The sequence below is a fragment of the Chaetura pelagica genome, unplaced genomic scaffold (genome assembly GCF_000747805.2).
Source record: "Chaetura pelagica isolate M959 unplaced genomic scaffold, ChaPel_1.0 scaffold166, whole genome shotgun sequence".
Taxonomy (NCBI): Eukaryota; Metazoa; Chordata; class Aves; order Apodiformes; family Apodidae; genus Chaetura; species Chaetura pelagica.
The window spans coordinates 4,843,124-4,855,250 of record NW_009953758.1 but is presented as its reverse complement, the minus strand read 5'-3'; the positions used below and the strand labels follow the sequence as shown (position 1 = coordinate 4,855,250).

The following is a 12,127-nucleotide window of genomic DNA, read 5'->3' as shown; positions in this document are numbered from 1 at the left end:
GTTGCCGCTGAGCTGTGCTTTTGGGTTGTTGCGGGCGTTGCTCTTCCCTGCCGCACAGTTCAGCTGTGAAGTTTGCAGGGAACGTACTTCGTTCTCAGGATGGAATTCGTGGGAATTGCGTGTAAAACTGTCGGCACACGTTGAGGTTGTGTCTTGTTTGTAAGCGAGGAGAGAGAGGATGTTGTTTGTTTTCCTTTTGTAGTGGTGGGGTTTTATTGTGTAGAAGAAGTGGTGTAATCTCAGTTTTTCAATGGCTGAAGGCTATCTGCAGTCCTCTGAGAAAAGAGATGGGTGCTGTTTCTGTCTGTTTCTGGACTCAGAGGTATTTTTCTTCCAGTATTTAGTCCTTCGTAGCTAAGGTTGGAAGTGACCAGACAAAATCTACTGTGTTTCCTTGCTACGTGGCAGGGCCAAGTGGGTCTAAAACTGGTCCCAGCTAGTGTTTGTGTAGCCTCACGTGTTAGAGATTAGCCAAGTAGATAGTGGGACTGTCCTGTTGCTACCCGGAGCCTGCTGTAGGAGCAGGCCACCACTTTCTTAAAGCTTCGCATCATGTTTTGTTTGTTTTTTTCTCCAGACTATAATGTCATATTTATTATTCTTAAGTGCCTTTTTTGATTCTCTGTTTTCAAAGAGAGCTTGTGCTCTTGCAGTAGTGAATGTGATGGTTCTTGAGTTCAAGAGGTTCTTGAATCAATAAACTTCCTGTTTCTCTCCAGGAGCCAGTGGTGCTGACAGATACAAATCTGGTTTATCCTGCTCTGAAATGGGACCTGGACTACCTGCAGGAAAACATTGGCAATGGGGACTTCTCAGTGTATAGTGCCAGCACACACAAGTTTTTGTACTATGATGAGAAGAAGATGGCAAATTTTAAGAACTTCAAACCCAAGTCGAGCAGAGAAGAGATGAAGTTTGCTGAGTTTGTGGACAGACTCAAAGAAATACAACAAAAAGGAAGTGCTGAGAGGTGAGTAACACGTGGAGGTTTCTCCACTTCTGCAGGTCTGAGGAGTAAGTTTATCTTCAGTGAGTGCTGATGGCTAAACCCTCTCAAATGTTTCTTTTTTATACCCCTGCTTTTCCTGATCAAACTGTTTACATTGTCTGAAGAGGTTTTTATTTTTTTCTTCTCTGTCTGAGGCAGGGTTTGGATAGAGGAAGCCTTGACCTTCACTTTGTTTTGGTAGACTGTGTTATTGGTAGAGGAGCTTAGTTATCTGGTGCAAAGGTACAGGCTGTGGCACTCAGCCTTTTTTTTTACAGAATAGCAAGGCAGCTGGTGCTAACCCTCATTCAGTAAGATGGGATGATGTTGCATATGTGCTGAGTATTTGTTGGTGCTGATGGTGTACATCACTAACAGCTGTAATTTACTGAGAGAAGCTTCATATTTATATGGGATATTACTCTGAGCAGCTGTAGTGAAATAGCCAGTTAATTTTATCACTTACTAGCTATTTAAAAGGAGATATAGATGTTTTATTGTATCTTAACTGGAAGCAACTCAGTGTTTATGTCCACTTGTTGACTGTGCTTTTTTCTTCTTTCTCAGTTTTGGGTGTGCTTTTTCCAAGAGAGAAGGCAGTCCTTGAGCTTAAAAATGTATTTTTCTTCCAGCATTGCAGACAGCAGTCTGTAGTACTGCAGTTGTTAACACTGATGTTTGACTCCTCTGATCCTCTATGCCTAATGTGAATGTGGCTTTAAAGTAATGTGACACTGAAGCATGTTGGGTTTCCTGAGCCCTTTTTTGCATTTGTGCACTTCTGGTACAAGAGGTAACTCTTACTGCAAATGATTCACAGTGGTGCCATTTATCTGGAGATTATTTATTAGTGTGTTCCATATTTTATAGTGGCCAGTCTTTTTATCGTTTTCTCTTTCTGTACTGTGAAGGCGTTATCCTTGCTCCAAAATTCTCTATTTTTCTCTTGTGATCAAGCAGAACTGAATTCTGTCCCTTTCTGTACCAGGAAATGTTCCAGCAAAGTCTGGGGACTTTCTGAAGCTGTTTCCTTCCACAAGTGTTTATGGTGTGTGGTGATAGAACAGAATCTCTAAAAGTTGTCTCTTTGTTTTGAAGTCATTCTGAAGAGATGCAGAGATAAGTCTTCATGGCAAAGATTAATACTTGTTTTCTGCTTCTCTCTGGGGAAATACAGGCTATATCTGCAGCAAACCCTGAATGACACAGTTGGAAGGAAGATTGTGGTGGATTTCCTTGGCTTCAACTGGAACTGGATTAACAAGCAGCAGGGGAAGCGTGGCTGGGGTCAATTGACCTCCAACTTGCTTCTTATTGGAATGGAAGGTAAGCAGTTTCCTCTGGAAGGAAAATGGAGATTTGGTCAGCAGTTCTGCATTTGATGTCCAGAAGGTCTTTCAGTTGGATTTTCCACTAGTTCTATGTGTTCTGTCATAGCAGGTAGTTTGAAGCTTTGGGCTGGGAGGGATCTGTTGTCACAACTTAGCTTGGGTTACAGAGAGGAAACAACCAAAGGAATAGCCTGTGTTTCCCCAGAGATGTACTGTGAATGGAAGGGCTCTGTGTGACACTGGTAGGGCTGCCTTTCTATTTCCAGTTTCTCAGAGACCTGTTTATTGTTTTGAACTTTCATATGCTGTAGATTTTAAGTGCTCAGAATTGGCAGATTTGAAATGCAAAAGGATTTGCAATTTGAGCAGAGTTGGTCTTTGGGCTTTTCTTAGCACATCCAGTGTCTACCTAGGAGGAAATGTCAGTTATTCTATGAAGCATTTGTTCTTATTTGAACTGGTACACTCTGGGGAGAAATTGTCTTTCAATTAAGAGCTGAATTTCTTCTTGGAAGGTTGGGGGACAGTGGAGAACTTGATAAAACCTAAAAATATCTGGATAGAGTGGAATTCCAAATCCATGTGGAGACTGACTCATAGGTGCCTTAGAAGACAGAGATACAACTATGCAGTTGGCAAGGAGAGCATTCTAGTAGAAAGTGATCTCAAAAACTGGGCAAGGAACTTCCACAGTTTTGTGGAGTGGGGTGGCCTGCACATCCAATTATCATTGTCCAATTACAATTATTTGACAATTTGTGGCTGTTCAGTTCTGACAGCAGATGTTTTTTGTCCTTTGCAACAAGTCATACTCAGAGTAGTTTTTCTTTGCCACTTGTTTTACTAGCTGAGAGCAAAGAACCTGACATAAAAGCACTGCACCAACACTTCCCTACAGGTCAAAAAACGATCAGTGAAATCCTCTTTGCAACAGGTTACGCACAAGAACCAAGGAGTTGTCTTGAACCAGTGCGTGGTAGAAAAAGGAGTATCTTGTCAGAAACATGTGATTCTATGATTTATTTAATGAACTGTTAATTTAATTCTCTTCAGTGAAAATTCATATAAGGCGCAAACTAAAAGAGTAGTATCTGATTTAGCAAATAGCCTGAAAAACATAGTTGTGAGGTGTGCAAATTGACCCACTGTGTTTAAAGATTTGATTAAATTTAAGATCTAGTCGTAACAGTCAAGCTTCATAACCGTTAATGAGACTGAGTAGGTGCTGTTGGGAGCCCTGATGACAAAGATTTGTTTACTTGTTTTTTTGCAAAACTACTAGTAATTTTTTCAAATACCAGACTGTTAGATTCCTTTTCTCAAGACTAATGATTTTTGAAAGTCCATGCACAACTTGTCATCTAAACAGACTGTTTTATGAAAAAGTGTCTTGTCAATGTTTGCCATCTGCTGTTCATGGAAACAAGCTGGAAATCCTAATCCTGTAGTAGATAAGTTGCTGAATATAGATTTAGGGTGGAAATTGTTGAGTGGGGTAGCAACTGTTGAATAAAAGCTGACTGATACAGCAATGAGTTTGTAACCATCCTGTGGTCATTTTCCTTGTTTAGTTTGCTGAACACATAGCAGTGCATTTACTGTCTTGAGTAAGGAATAGAACTCCTGTCTTTCATACCTGTGTAAGAGTGTCTTTTCTCTCTGTGCAGGGAATGTGACACCAGCTCATTATGATGAACAGCAGAACTTCTTTGCTCAGATTAAGGGTTACAAGAGGTGTATCCTGTTCCCTCCTGATCAGTTTGAATGCCTCTACCCTTATCCTGTGCACCATCCATGTGACAGACAGAGCCAGGTGAGAGTAGCAGATCTGCCCTCTGCCCCATGCCAAAAAAGGGCATTTGTGATGATGGTAGGTGGGAGGAAGCTGCACTGGAATGAAAGCTTCATACCACTTGCTGAGCTTTTGCAAAACCTGCTAACTGGTGAATACATTGAGAATAGATGGAAGGACTGGTGATGTTTCTTTGTCCGGTCCTGTCTTGCAATTGCTAGGGCTAGAAACATCTTTGATAGCACAACTGGACTGCACTTGGTACCTTCTTTGTTCTATTTCATCAATCACTTGGTCAAACACAGATTTGCTCAGAGACAAAATGAAGGACTCCTGTCTGTGTTGGTGATACTTTGGGGGTACTACAGGACCTTTCAATGGAGTTAAGACGGAATGTATGATTCATAGCAGGAAGATCAGGATTTGATTCTGAGAGACATTGATAAGGACTATTATTTCAGGAAGTTTTTCTGAGTTTCTTAATGCTTTCTTCTGTTAGGTGGACTTTGACAATCCTGACTATGAGAAGTTTCCAAACTTCCGGAGTGTGGTTGGCTATGAGACAGTGGTGGGTCCAGGGGATGTGCTATACATACCTATGTACTGGTAAGAACAATGGTGGGGGACTGCACAGTGACCCAGCTAGCAGAGGTTTAAAACGTCTTCTGCTCAAAGTCTTGTGTTGGCTCTTAACAGAATTTTGCTTTAACTTCTCCAGCAAGCATGATATTTTCTGTAGTGTCTATGGCCAGTCTGCTTCTGTTTCCTGTCTGTTGGATGGGCATGGTGATTCTTCCTGATAGTATGTTATCTTGTGAGTATTACACTAATGTGTGCAAGAAAAAGATCCTTATTTAAAGAAGGAGAGCTTTCCAGATGTTCTGGGGCGTTAGTGATGGAGATATAGGGCAAGGCTTGTCTCATGCAGCCTGAACTCATCTATCCAAGGTATTTCACTGTAAGCTAAAGCAATAGTTTATTCTCTTTTTTTTTTGTGTGGTTTCCTTGCAGGTGGCACCACATTGAGTCTCTCTTGAATGGAGGGATCACCATCACTGTGAACTTCTGGTATAAGGTGAGTTCAGGTACCTTACTGGGAAGCTTGGATAGCTCAATCCCAGAGGATTTTTTCAGTTAGTGTATTGGCATGTGTGGTCAATGTGAGAACTTCATTGCACTAAATCCTTCACTTTAAAGCTGAAAAGTACTTCCTTTTAAGTGGTGTGTGAGGAACTGGGTGGCTGGGAGAAGGTGGAATAGTCTGCCAGTTCAGGAAGTGTGTAATGAGCTGGTTTTGATATTACAGGGTGCCCCAACCCCAAAGAGAATTGAATATCCATTAAAGGCTCATCAGAAAGTCGCAATCATGAGGAACATTGAGAAGATGTTGGGAGAAGCCTTAGGAAATCCACAAGAGGTACAAAAAAGAACCATATAGCCACTGTAGTTGGCTCAATGTGAAACTTGAGATGCCAACTATTTGGCTCTGCAGGTGTGACAATGAGGGTAGGATAAAGAAGGTTGTTGTGACTGATGCTTCCTGGTGTCTTTAGAAGATCCTTTGACTACACAAAGGCAATCTCCTTAAATATAATTTTAGAGAGGACCACTACAAAGAATGGAATATTGTTCTTGTATCTGGGAGAAGGTGTACTTTGGCTTTGGGCACTGCCAGGGAAGTGTTGTTTCCAAACTCTCCTTGGCCTTCTGTGCAGCAAGAATACCCAGTATTTGCAAAAAAGAGTGCATTTTACCTGTTGAATCCAAATCTCTTAAATAGGAAAACCTTTTCTATTAAGTCCCTTCCTACTTAACACATCTTGGTCATTCCTGAACTCTTTGCAATTTTAATAAACTGGTATTCCACAAAGCAAATTGAAGTATGAAGAATATGGTTTTGAAGATCTCTTGCTGTCTGAAAGTGGAAATCCTAAATGTGAATAGAAGTGTTTTTATGGTCTGTAACCCTTTCCACTATGCTGGATCTTCTCTGTAGCACGCTCATGTGAGATCATGCCTTTCCCTGAGATTATCTTGCTGCTTAGTATGCTGAATGTCCCTCAGTTGATCAGGCACTGCTTAGAAAATGGGAGTGGTCTTAACTGAAAACAAAACCTTTATCAAAATTGTCAGTCCTCGCTGTCATTCCAAATGATGTCAGGGGCCAGAGAAGATTCAATAAGTAAGAATGTTCCTTCCCTGCCCTGCAAAAAGAAACCCCTATGACTGTTGGCTCCTTTTCATAGCATCTACTGAGAAATCACAAATGTAGGGTAGGAAGTGAAAAAATGTCAAATACTGTGGATGCAATATTTTGGTAATAACTGAAGTTGGGTGTTGGCAGAGAATCCAGCAATTTTGGTAGGGTATTTGAGGATGTGCTTAAGGGTGCCCCAGTGTTTCATCTATAAAATGCTTCAAAGCTGATTTGGTGTTCCTTAGGCTTAGTGTGTAGGCTGAGATCCTCTGCCTTGGGCCCCTCAGCTTGTAAGCTGCTGTGATGCAGTGGGAGCAGGCTCTGCAGCTGCCATTTCTGTGTAAGTGTCCTGGCTGATGTTCTGTTTTTGCTTTGAACAGGTGGGTCCCTTGTTGAATATGATGATTAAGGGACGGTATGACTAATGCCTGGCTGTCGGGTGACTGATGTTGGAGCTGCTTTTTTCACAAGCAATGGAAGATACTGAGCGCTAGTATTGCACGCAGCACTTAACAGACTGGAGGGGTTTCCTGGCCCATCCTTGCCCCACTACAATAAAGGGGGCTACTGGAACTGCAAACCCATTAGTACCCCGTTCATCCTCCAATCTCATCTAACCGAACCTCCCAAGAAAGAGCCTGCACTTACTGGAAGCTGGATTCATGCTCACCAGTTTGTTTTTTCTCCCTCTGCCCTGTTTGCTACAACAAGGATCATGGCTTCTGGCACTTGGATGTGTCACTTCAGGATTTTCAGGCATTTGAAGAAGACTGGAGGAGAATCAGGAGTGATCTTGTGTCCTCAGCCTTGTGGGGCTTGGGCCTCCTGTTTGGGTTTGTGTTGGTGGATGTAAGATGGGAAGTGATAGGCTTCACAGTCCTCTGTTGTTAGAGGACCTGTCCATGCTCATCTCTGGCACCTCTCTGTATGATGGAAATGAACATGTGAGCTGGCCTGTGTATGATGAGCAAGTGGACAAATTATTCAGTTTCTTCAACTTAAGACATTTATGCTTTGGACTTAGTACAGGGCAGAGATCAGAGTGAATTCATTTAGCATGTGAGCACCAAATCCTATGCTCTCCAAATAACATCTGTGTTGTAGAAGTCTAGATAAACCTCCTTTCTGACAGCTTTCTCTGGGGAGTGAAGGCTTCTCTCGTGCTCTTTGGAAGGTGCAGTGTGATTGAAAGGAGATGTAGCATTATGAAGGGAGATGCATAAATGTCAGGGTGCTTTCCCAAGTCTTGAATGATTCAGCCACATTTTAAAAATAAATTCCCCAGGGGTGCTGAGCTAGACTGTCAAAATGCAGTGTCAGACAGGTTCAGAGCCTCCCTTCTCCCTACCTAGGGTTGCTGGTTCCTCAGACTAACAAGGGAAAGTGCCCTTTTTACCAAAACTGCAGGAACTCAAGTGTGTGTGGCTGTGCACAGGTGCACATGTTTATGTGATGTTGTGTGGCTCCTGTCCATCAGTTAAATCCATACCAGTGTGTGGTTCCCTGTGAACCACAGTCACCTGAAAGAGGTCAAGGCTTTCTGTTCAGTGTGGTTATCTTTATCTTTTTTGTATTCTGAGACTTGACATGGCACAGGAGGAAGTGACAAGACCAAGGCATAGGAACCAGACAAGCTTCTGTTTAAGAGTTCTCAATCACCCCAAAAAATCATTTTGCTTTCCTTCTCTTCCATGCAAAAGCCTTAGGCTCATATGGAGGCTCCTTTTTATTCCCTGAGGTGTGCTGCACTGCTGTTCCTTGGTTTTGAGGTGGTGCAAAGGTCTTGTATATTTGATGCGGTTGTAATGGGTCCCAAGAAGTGGGAGAAGCTTTTTCATAGCCATTGTATCTCATCCCAGAGAACAGTAGAGAATTTGCTTTGTTGAGACTTCCCAGTGTTTTTTCCCTCTTGTTCTTCAAGGCTTGTTCTGATGTACGATTCTGATAAATGTGTTGAGAACATGCCACTCAAGAAGCGCTTAGTCTTTGATCTCAGGCCCTGCATTTTACTGGGACAGCTCATGCACCACTTGCTTTGGGCTTGTCTTGCACAAACGTGAAAGGCTTCTCAAACAGGAGGTCCCAGGGTCTAGTTTTTTGGCTGCTTTACAGGTCAGAACAAATGAAGTGTAATTGGCAGCTGTAGGGTCCTTGTTTAAGAAATATGTTGTGTCACTGAGTAGTCTGACTGCCATGTTACTTGTTGCAGACTCCAGAGCTGTGTTTAGATACAAACGAAAGTCACTCAGCTGGAAACTTAGCAATGCCAAGCCCTTGGGCAGGTGGGGAAGAATGCTAAGCTGCTGACTGGCTGAAAGCAAGGCTTCCCAGGAATCCTGGGCACATGCCCTTCATTTAAAGATTCTCAAATAAAATTCCATCCCTGTGCTATTTATTAAGGACATAGTAGTCTCCAGTACTGTTTGCTAGGCACCATCAACTCTTGAAGCTCAGGGTGGGAGTTCATATCCCATGTGGAGAGAGAATGGTACTTACAGAATTTTGGGATCTTTTTATTTTTTTCCTTTATTTGCCAAAGGTCTAACCTTTAAAGTGTCTGAACCGTTTTTTGCTGCACTTGACTTCGTGAAAGCTCATTTACAATGCACTGATGGACTGACTTCCCTCCCCTTCCCTTTTCACCTTGTGCTTTCAATGCCCCTTGCCATGGTATTGGGAAGCTGTGTGTTCTCTGCTAGGGGTGTGTGTGCAGGGGGTGGGGTGTGACGAACACACGGTACCTCTGAAGTGTAGTTCTTAAATACAACCAATGTTGAACAACAGAACTGTGTGGCTTTTATTTTATCAGTGCCTGTGCAGGAGAGCTATGTATAAAGCTGCTTTTCAGTCTTTCCAATAACTCTGCTTCTGTTCTTCACTGTTGAAAGCTGCTGGTCTCTAGAACTGCCTTCAAAACAGCAATACCAATTTCATTATTATTGTGTGTCCTTGTCTTTCCTCAGACTATTGTCATAAGCCTGAAAGGAAAGCTGGGAAATAAGGTGGTATCCTTGAGCCCTGACAACAAGTCATGAAAAGGGAACAGATTCCCCTCCCTGCTTACTTAAATGGTGTCACCATGCTCTGGTCACTGGTGGGACCAATGGAGCAAAATATGCTGTTAGGTCTAATGAGTTCTATCAGTTGCTTATTCTTTGGCTTATTTTGTCCTCCTTTTGGTCCTTTATCTGACTCATACTTTGTTCAAGGAGACTTTGGAGAGAGTCATCCTCTGTGTACCTTTGCTCTATGTTAGCAGCCTTGCAGTGGTGGAGTCTGCTCTGCCTAATAAAGACAAGTTATGGTAATATTCACTTAACAGCAGTCTTGACATCAAACCATCAATGAAACGTTGTTGCCCTAAATCCAGACAAATTTCTAATGTGTAGTAAAATCAGGAAGAGTTGAATAGAGATTAAGAATGTTGGGGGTGGTGGGGAGAAAAAGAAACAGCTGTTTGAGCCTGGAGTACCACAGTTGGAACTGAACATCATTAGGGGACAGTGGGGATGTGGAGGGAGTAGGAAAGACGAGTGGATAAAGTATTTTGTGACCATGGGTGTTCACTCTTCCCTGCTGTGCCTGCTGGGATCATCATCTTTGAACACAATTGCTTCTGTTCCACTAAACTTAGTGGTCTGTCATGTCTGATCCTGCAGTCTTTCTGTTGTGCATGTGCCTCTTGGATAACATACACAATTGGCATAATAAAGCTCAGAAATGTCTCAGGTTGTGCAGAGAAATGGAGGAAACAAGGATGAGAACTGTCATTTGAAAACCAGATCAGACTCCAAGATTTTTCACTTGTACTTTTAGTCTTGTTTGCTATTATTACCTTAGGTCCTATAACACTTTTATTTTGCTTCCTCCATTCCCCTGTTTCTTGCAAAGTAGGATTTTTCTAAGGAAGAAAATCTTTAAAATAAAATCTTTCTTTAAGAAGAAAATCTCTTAATCCTTGTATGTCGTGGCTGCAGGATCTTTCCCATGGAAAGAGAAGAGCATGGGTTTTTAGGCTGATGCACCCTTGATGGTTGGGGTCAGGCTTAGCCTGGTGATCACTCAGGAAATTCTGTGTAATAAAGTAGGTCCATGGTGAAGCCAACATCAGGATCAGGGCCAGGGTTGAGAAGGTATGAGACACAGCTGCCATGCAGGGGCAATCTAACACAGGTGGGGTAAAGGGCAAGACTATTGTAATCAAAGTAGCTGTTGACGTAAAGAGGGGCAGGCCTGGGCCAAGAGTGCAGCTTCTTTACAGAAGTTCTTAGCAATGAACAAGCTGACCTTGAACTCAGAAGTGCTTTTTAAAGCCCTAGAATAGGGATGGTGCACTCAGGGTGTTGAAATTTCTCAGCAGGCCTCTGTGTAACCCATGCTGCAGTCCTAGCCATGGAAGCAGAGCAACAACTGCAGCAGGGTGTACTACCTTTGCACCTGCTTTTCCTAAGTGCTTTTCTCCAAGCCTCCTTTCTGCTACTTATGTGTGGGGAGCTTCCTTGATTTCTGTTAGGGTTATGCTCTTCATCTTCCATTCTTGTTTCGGAGACTGCACTTCTGTCAGTGTCCTGGGAAGTCCTGGAATCATCGTCTTCTCATCATCTTCCCAGGGCACTTTTTTGGCATTGGCACTGCCTAGAGTGAAAGAGGAAAAAGTTGCTCTTCCTGTGACAAACACATGCAAAGTAAGTTCTAATTACTGCCTTGAAAAGTCAAATATTTGTTGCAAGCAGAGGACTAATTGTGGGAGGAGGGAGCGGAAGTCGAGGCTCTTGGAGTGTAAGTGGAACAGATGCCCGGACGCCTTGGGGAAACGCAGCTTTCCTCTACAAATCAGAGCTTTAAATTACAAGGCTTTTACCAACGAGAACAGTTGTGGGAAGTCGTCTGCTCTCATTTGCGTAATGGCTTCTGTCACTGGTGATTAGACACAGGATGAAGGAAAAGAAATTTGACAATTAGGAATGAGTGATCATTAATCAGAATCTTTGTTAGAAGGAGGGAATGGGGGGAGAATATTCCACAAAAAATGGAGGCAGCCACTCTAGAGCCACAGTGAAGTCCATGAGATGTGTAACTGAGTGCTACTGTTGCTCTAAAGAGTCCCCTTTGCCCAGGTATAGAGCAGGGTCTTGGCTTGATTTGAAACTTTGTGCAGGAAGGCAGCTAGGCAAAATCCTTCCCATGCTGTTCAGTGATTCTCAGCTAGTAGGGGAGAGTGCAAATCCTGGAGGCCTCTCCTTGCCTCATCAACACCTTGCATTTCCTTCTGAGTGCCTAGCTGCAAACTGGCAGGAGAAACCACAGAATCACCTTATTAAATTATTTGCATTCTCTCCCCACATCCTGCAGTTTCTGGTGCAGAGGAGAATAGGTACTGTCCTTGACTGGTATGCATAAAGATAAGGATGAGCAATGTGAAAGCAGTTCCAGGCTCTTTTCCTTATAATGTTATTTTCTACAAGAGCAAGGAAGAACTTGATGGGCTGCATGACAGGTGAAAAAAAGAAGGCAGTTGCAACTTCTCTCTGTCGTTTGCTGGCTTAGCTCATCATCCAGCCATGCACAATCCAGTATATGCATTTGTTTGCATTTGATCAAATTATCAGTACACATGAAGTCTCTTACCTGCTTTTTCTAGACCTGTCATTCATAGTCTTGTCAGGTTATAAACATTTTGGTGTGGTTTACATGAAGAGGCACTGCCTTTGATTACATTATCAGCTGATAACTTGAGAGGGGGGATGGCAGACCATTTGTGGGGCATATAATGTTGGTGCATCTTAACATTTAGTTTATTGGAGTAATTGATTTAAGTG

The 12,127-nt window shown here is 42.6% G+C and overlaps 1 protein-coding gene across 1 annotated transcript in view; it reads left to right on the top strand.

Annotated features, from left to right (window-relative positions):
* HIF1AN (hypoxia inducible factor 1, alpha subunit inhibitor) overlaps positions 1-7,271 on the top strand; it is a 9,249-nt gene extending 1,978 nt beyond the window's left edge. The window contains exons 2-9 of the mRNA XM_010000824.1: positions 321-322; positions 720-970; positions 2,166-2,314; positions 3,987-4,132; positions 4,611-4,717; positions 5,123-5,186; positions 5,418-5,528; positions 6,689-7,271. Coding sequence (XP_009999126.1) covers positions 321-322; positions 720-970; positions 2,166-2,314; positions 3,987-4,132; positions 4,611-4,717; positions 5,123-5,186; positions 5,418-5,528; positions 6,689-6,733 — 875 coding nt within the window. The 3' untranslated portion in view covers positions 6,734-7,271. The remainder of the gene's footprint in view (positions 1-320; positions 323-719; positions 971-2,165; positions 2,315-3,986; positions 4,133-4,610; positions 4,718-5,122; positions 5,187-5,417; positions 5,529-6,688) is intronic.
* The last annotated feature ends 4,856 nt before the right edge of the window (positions 7,272-12,127 follow it).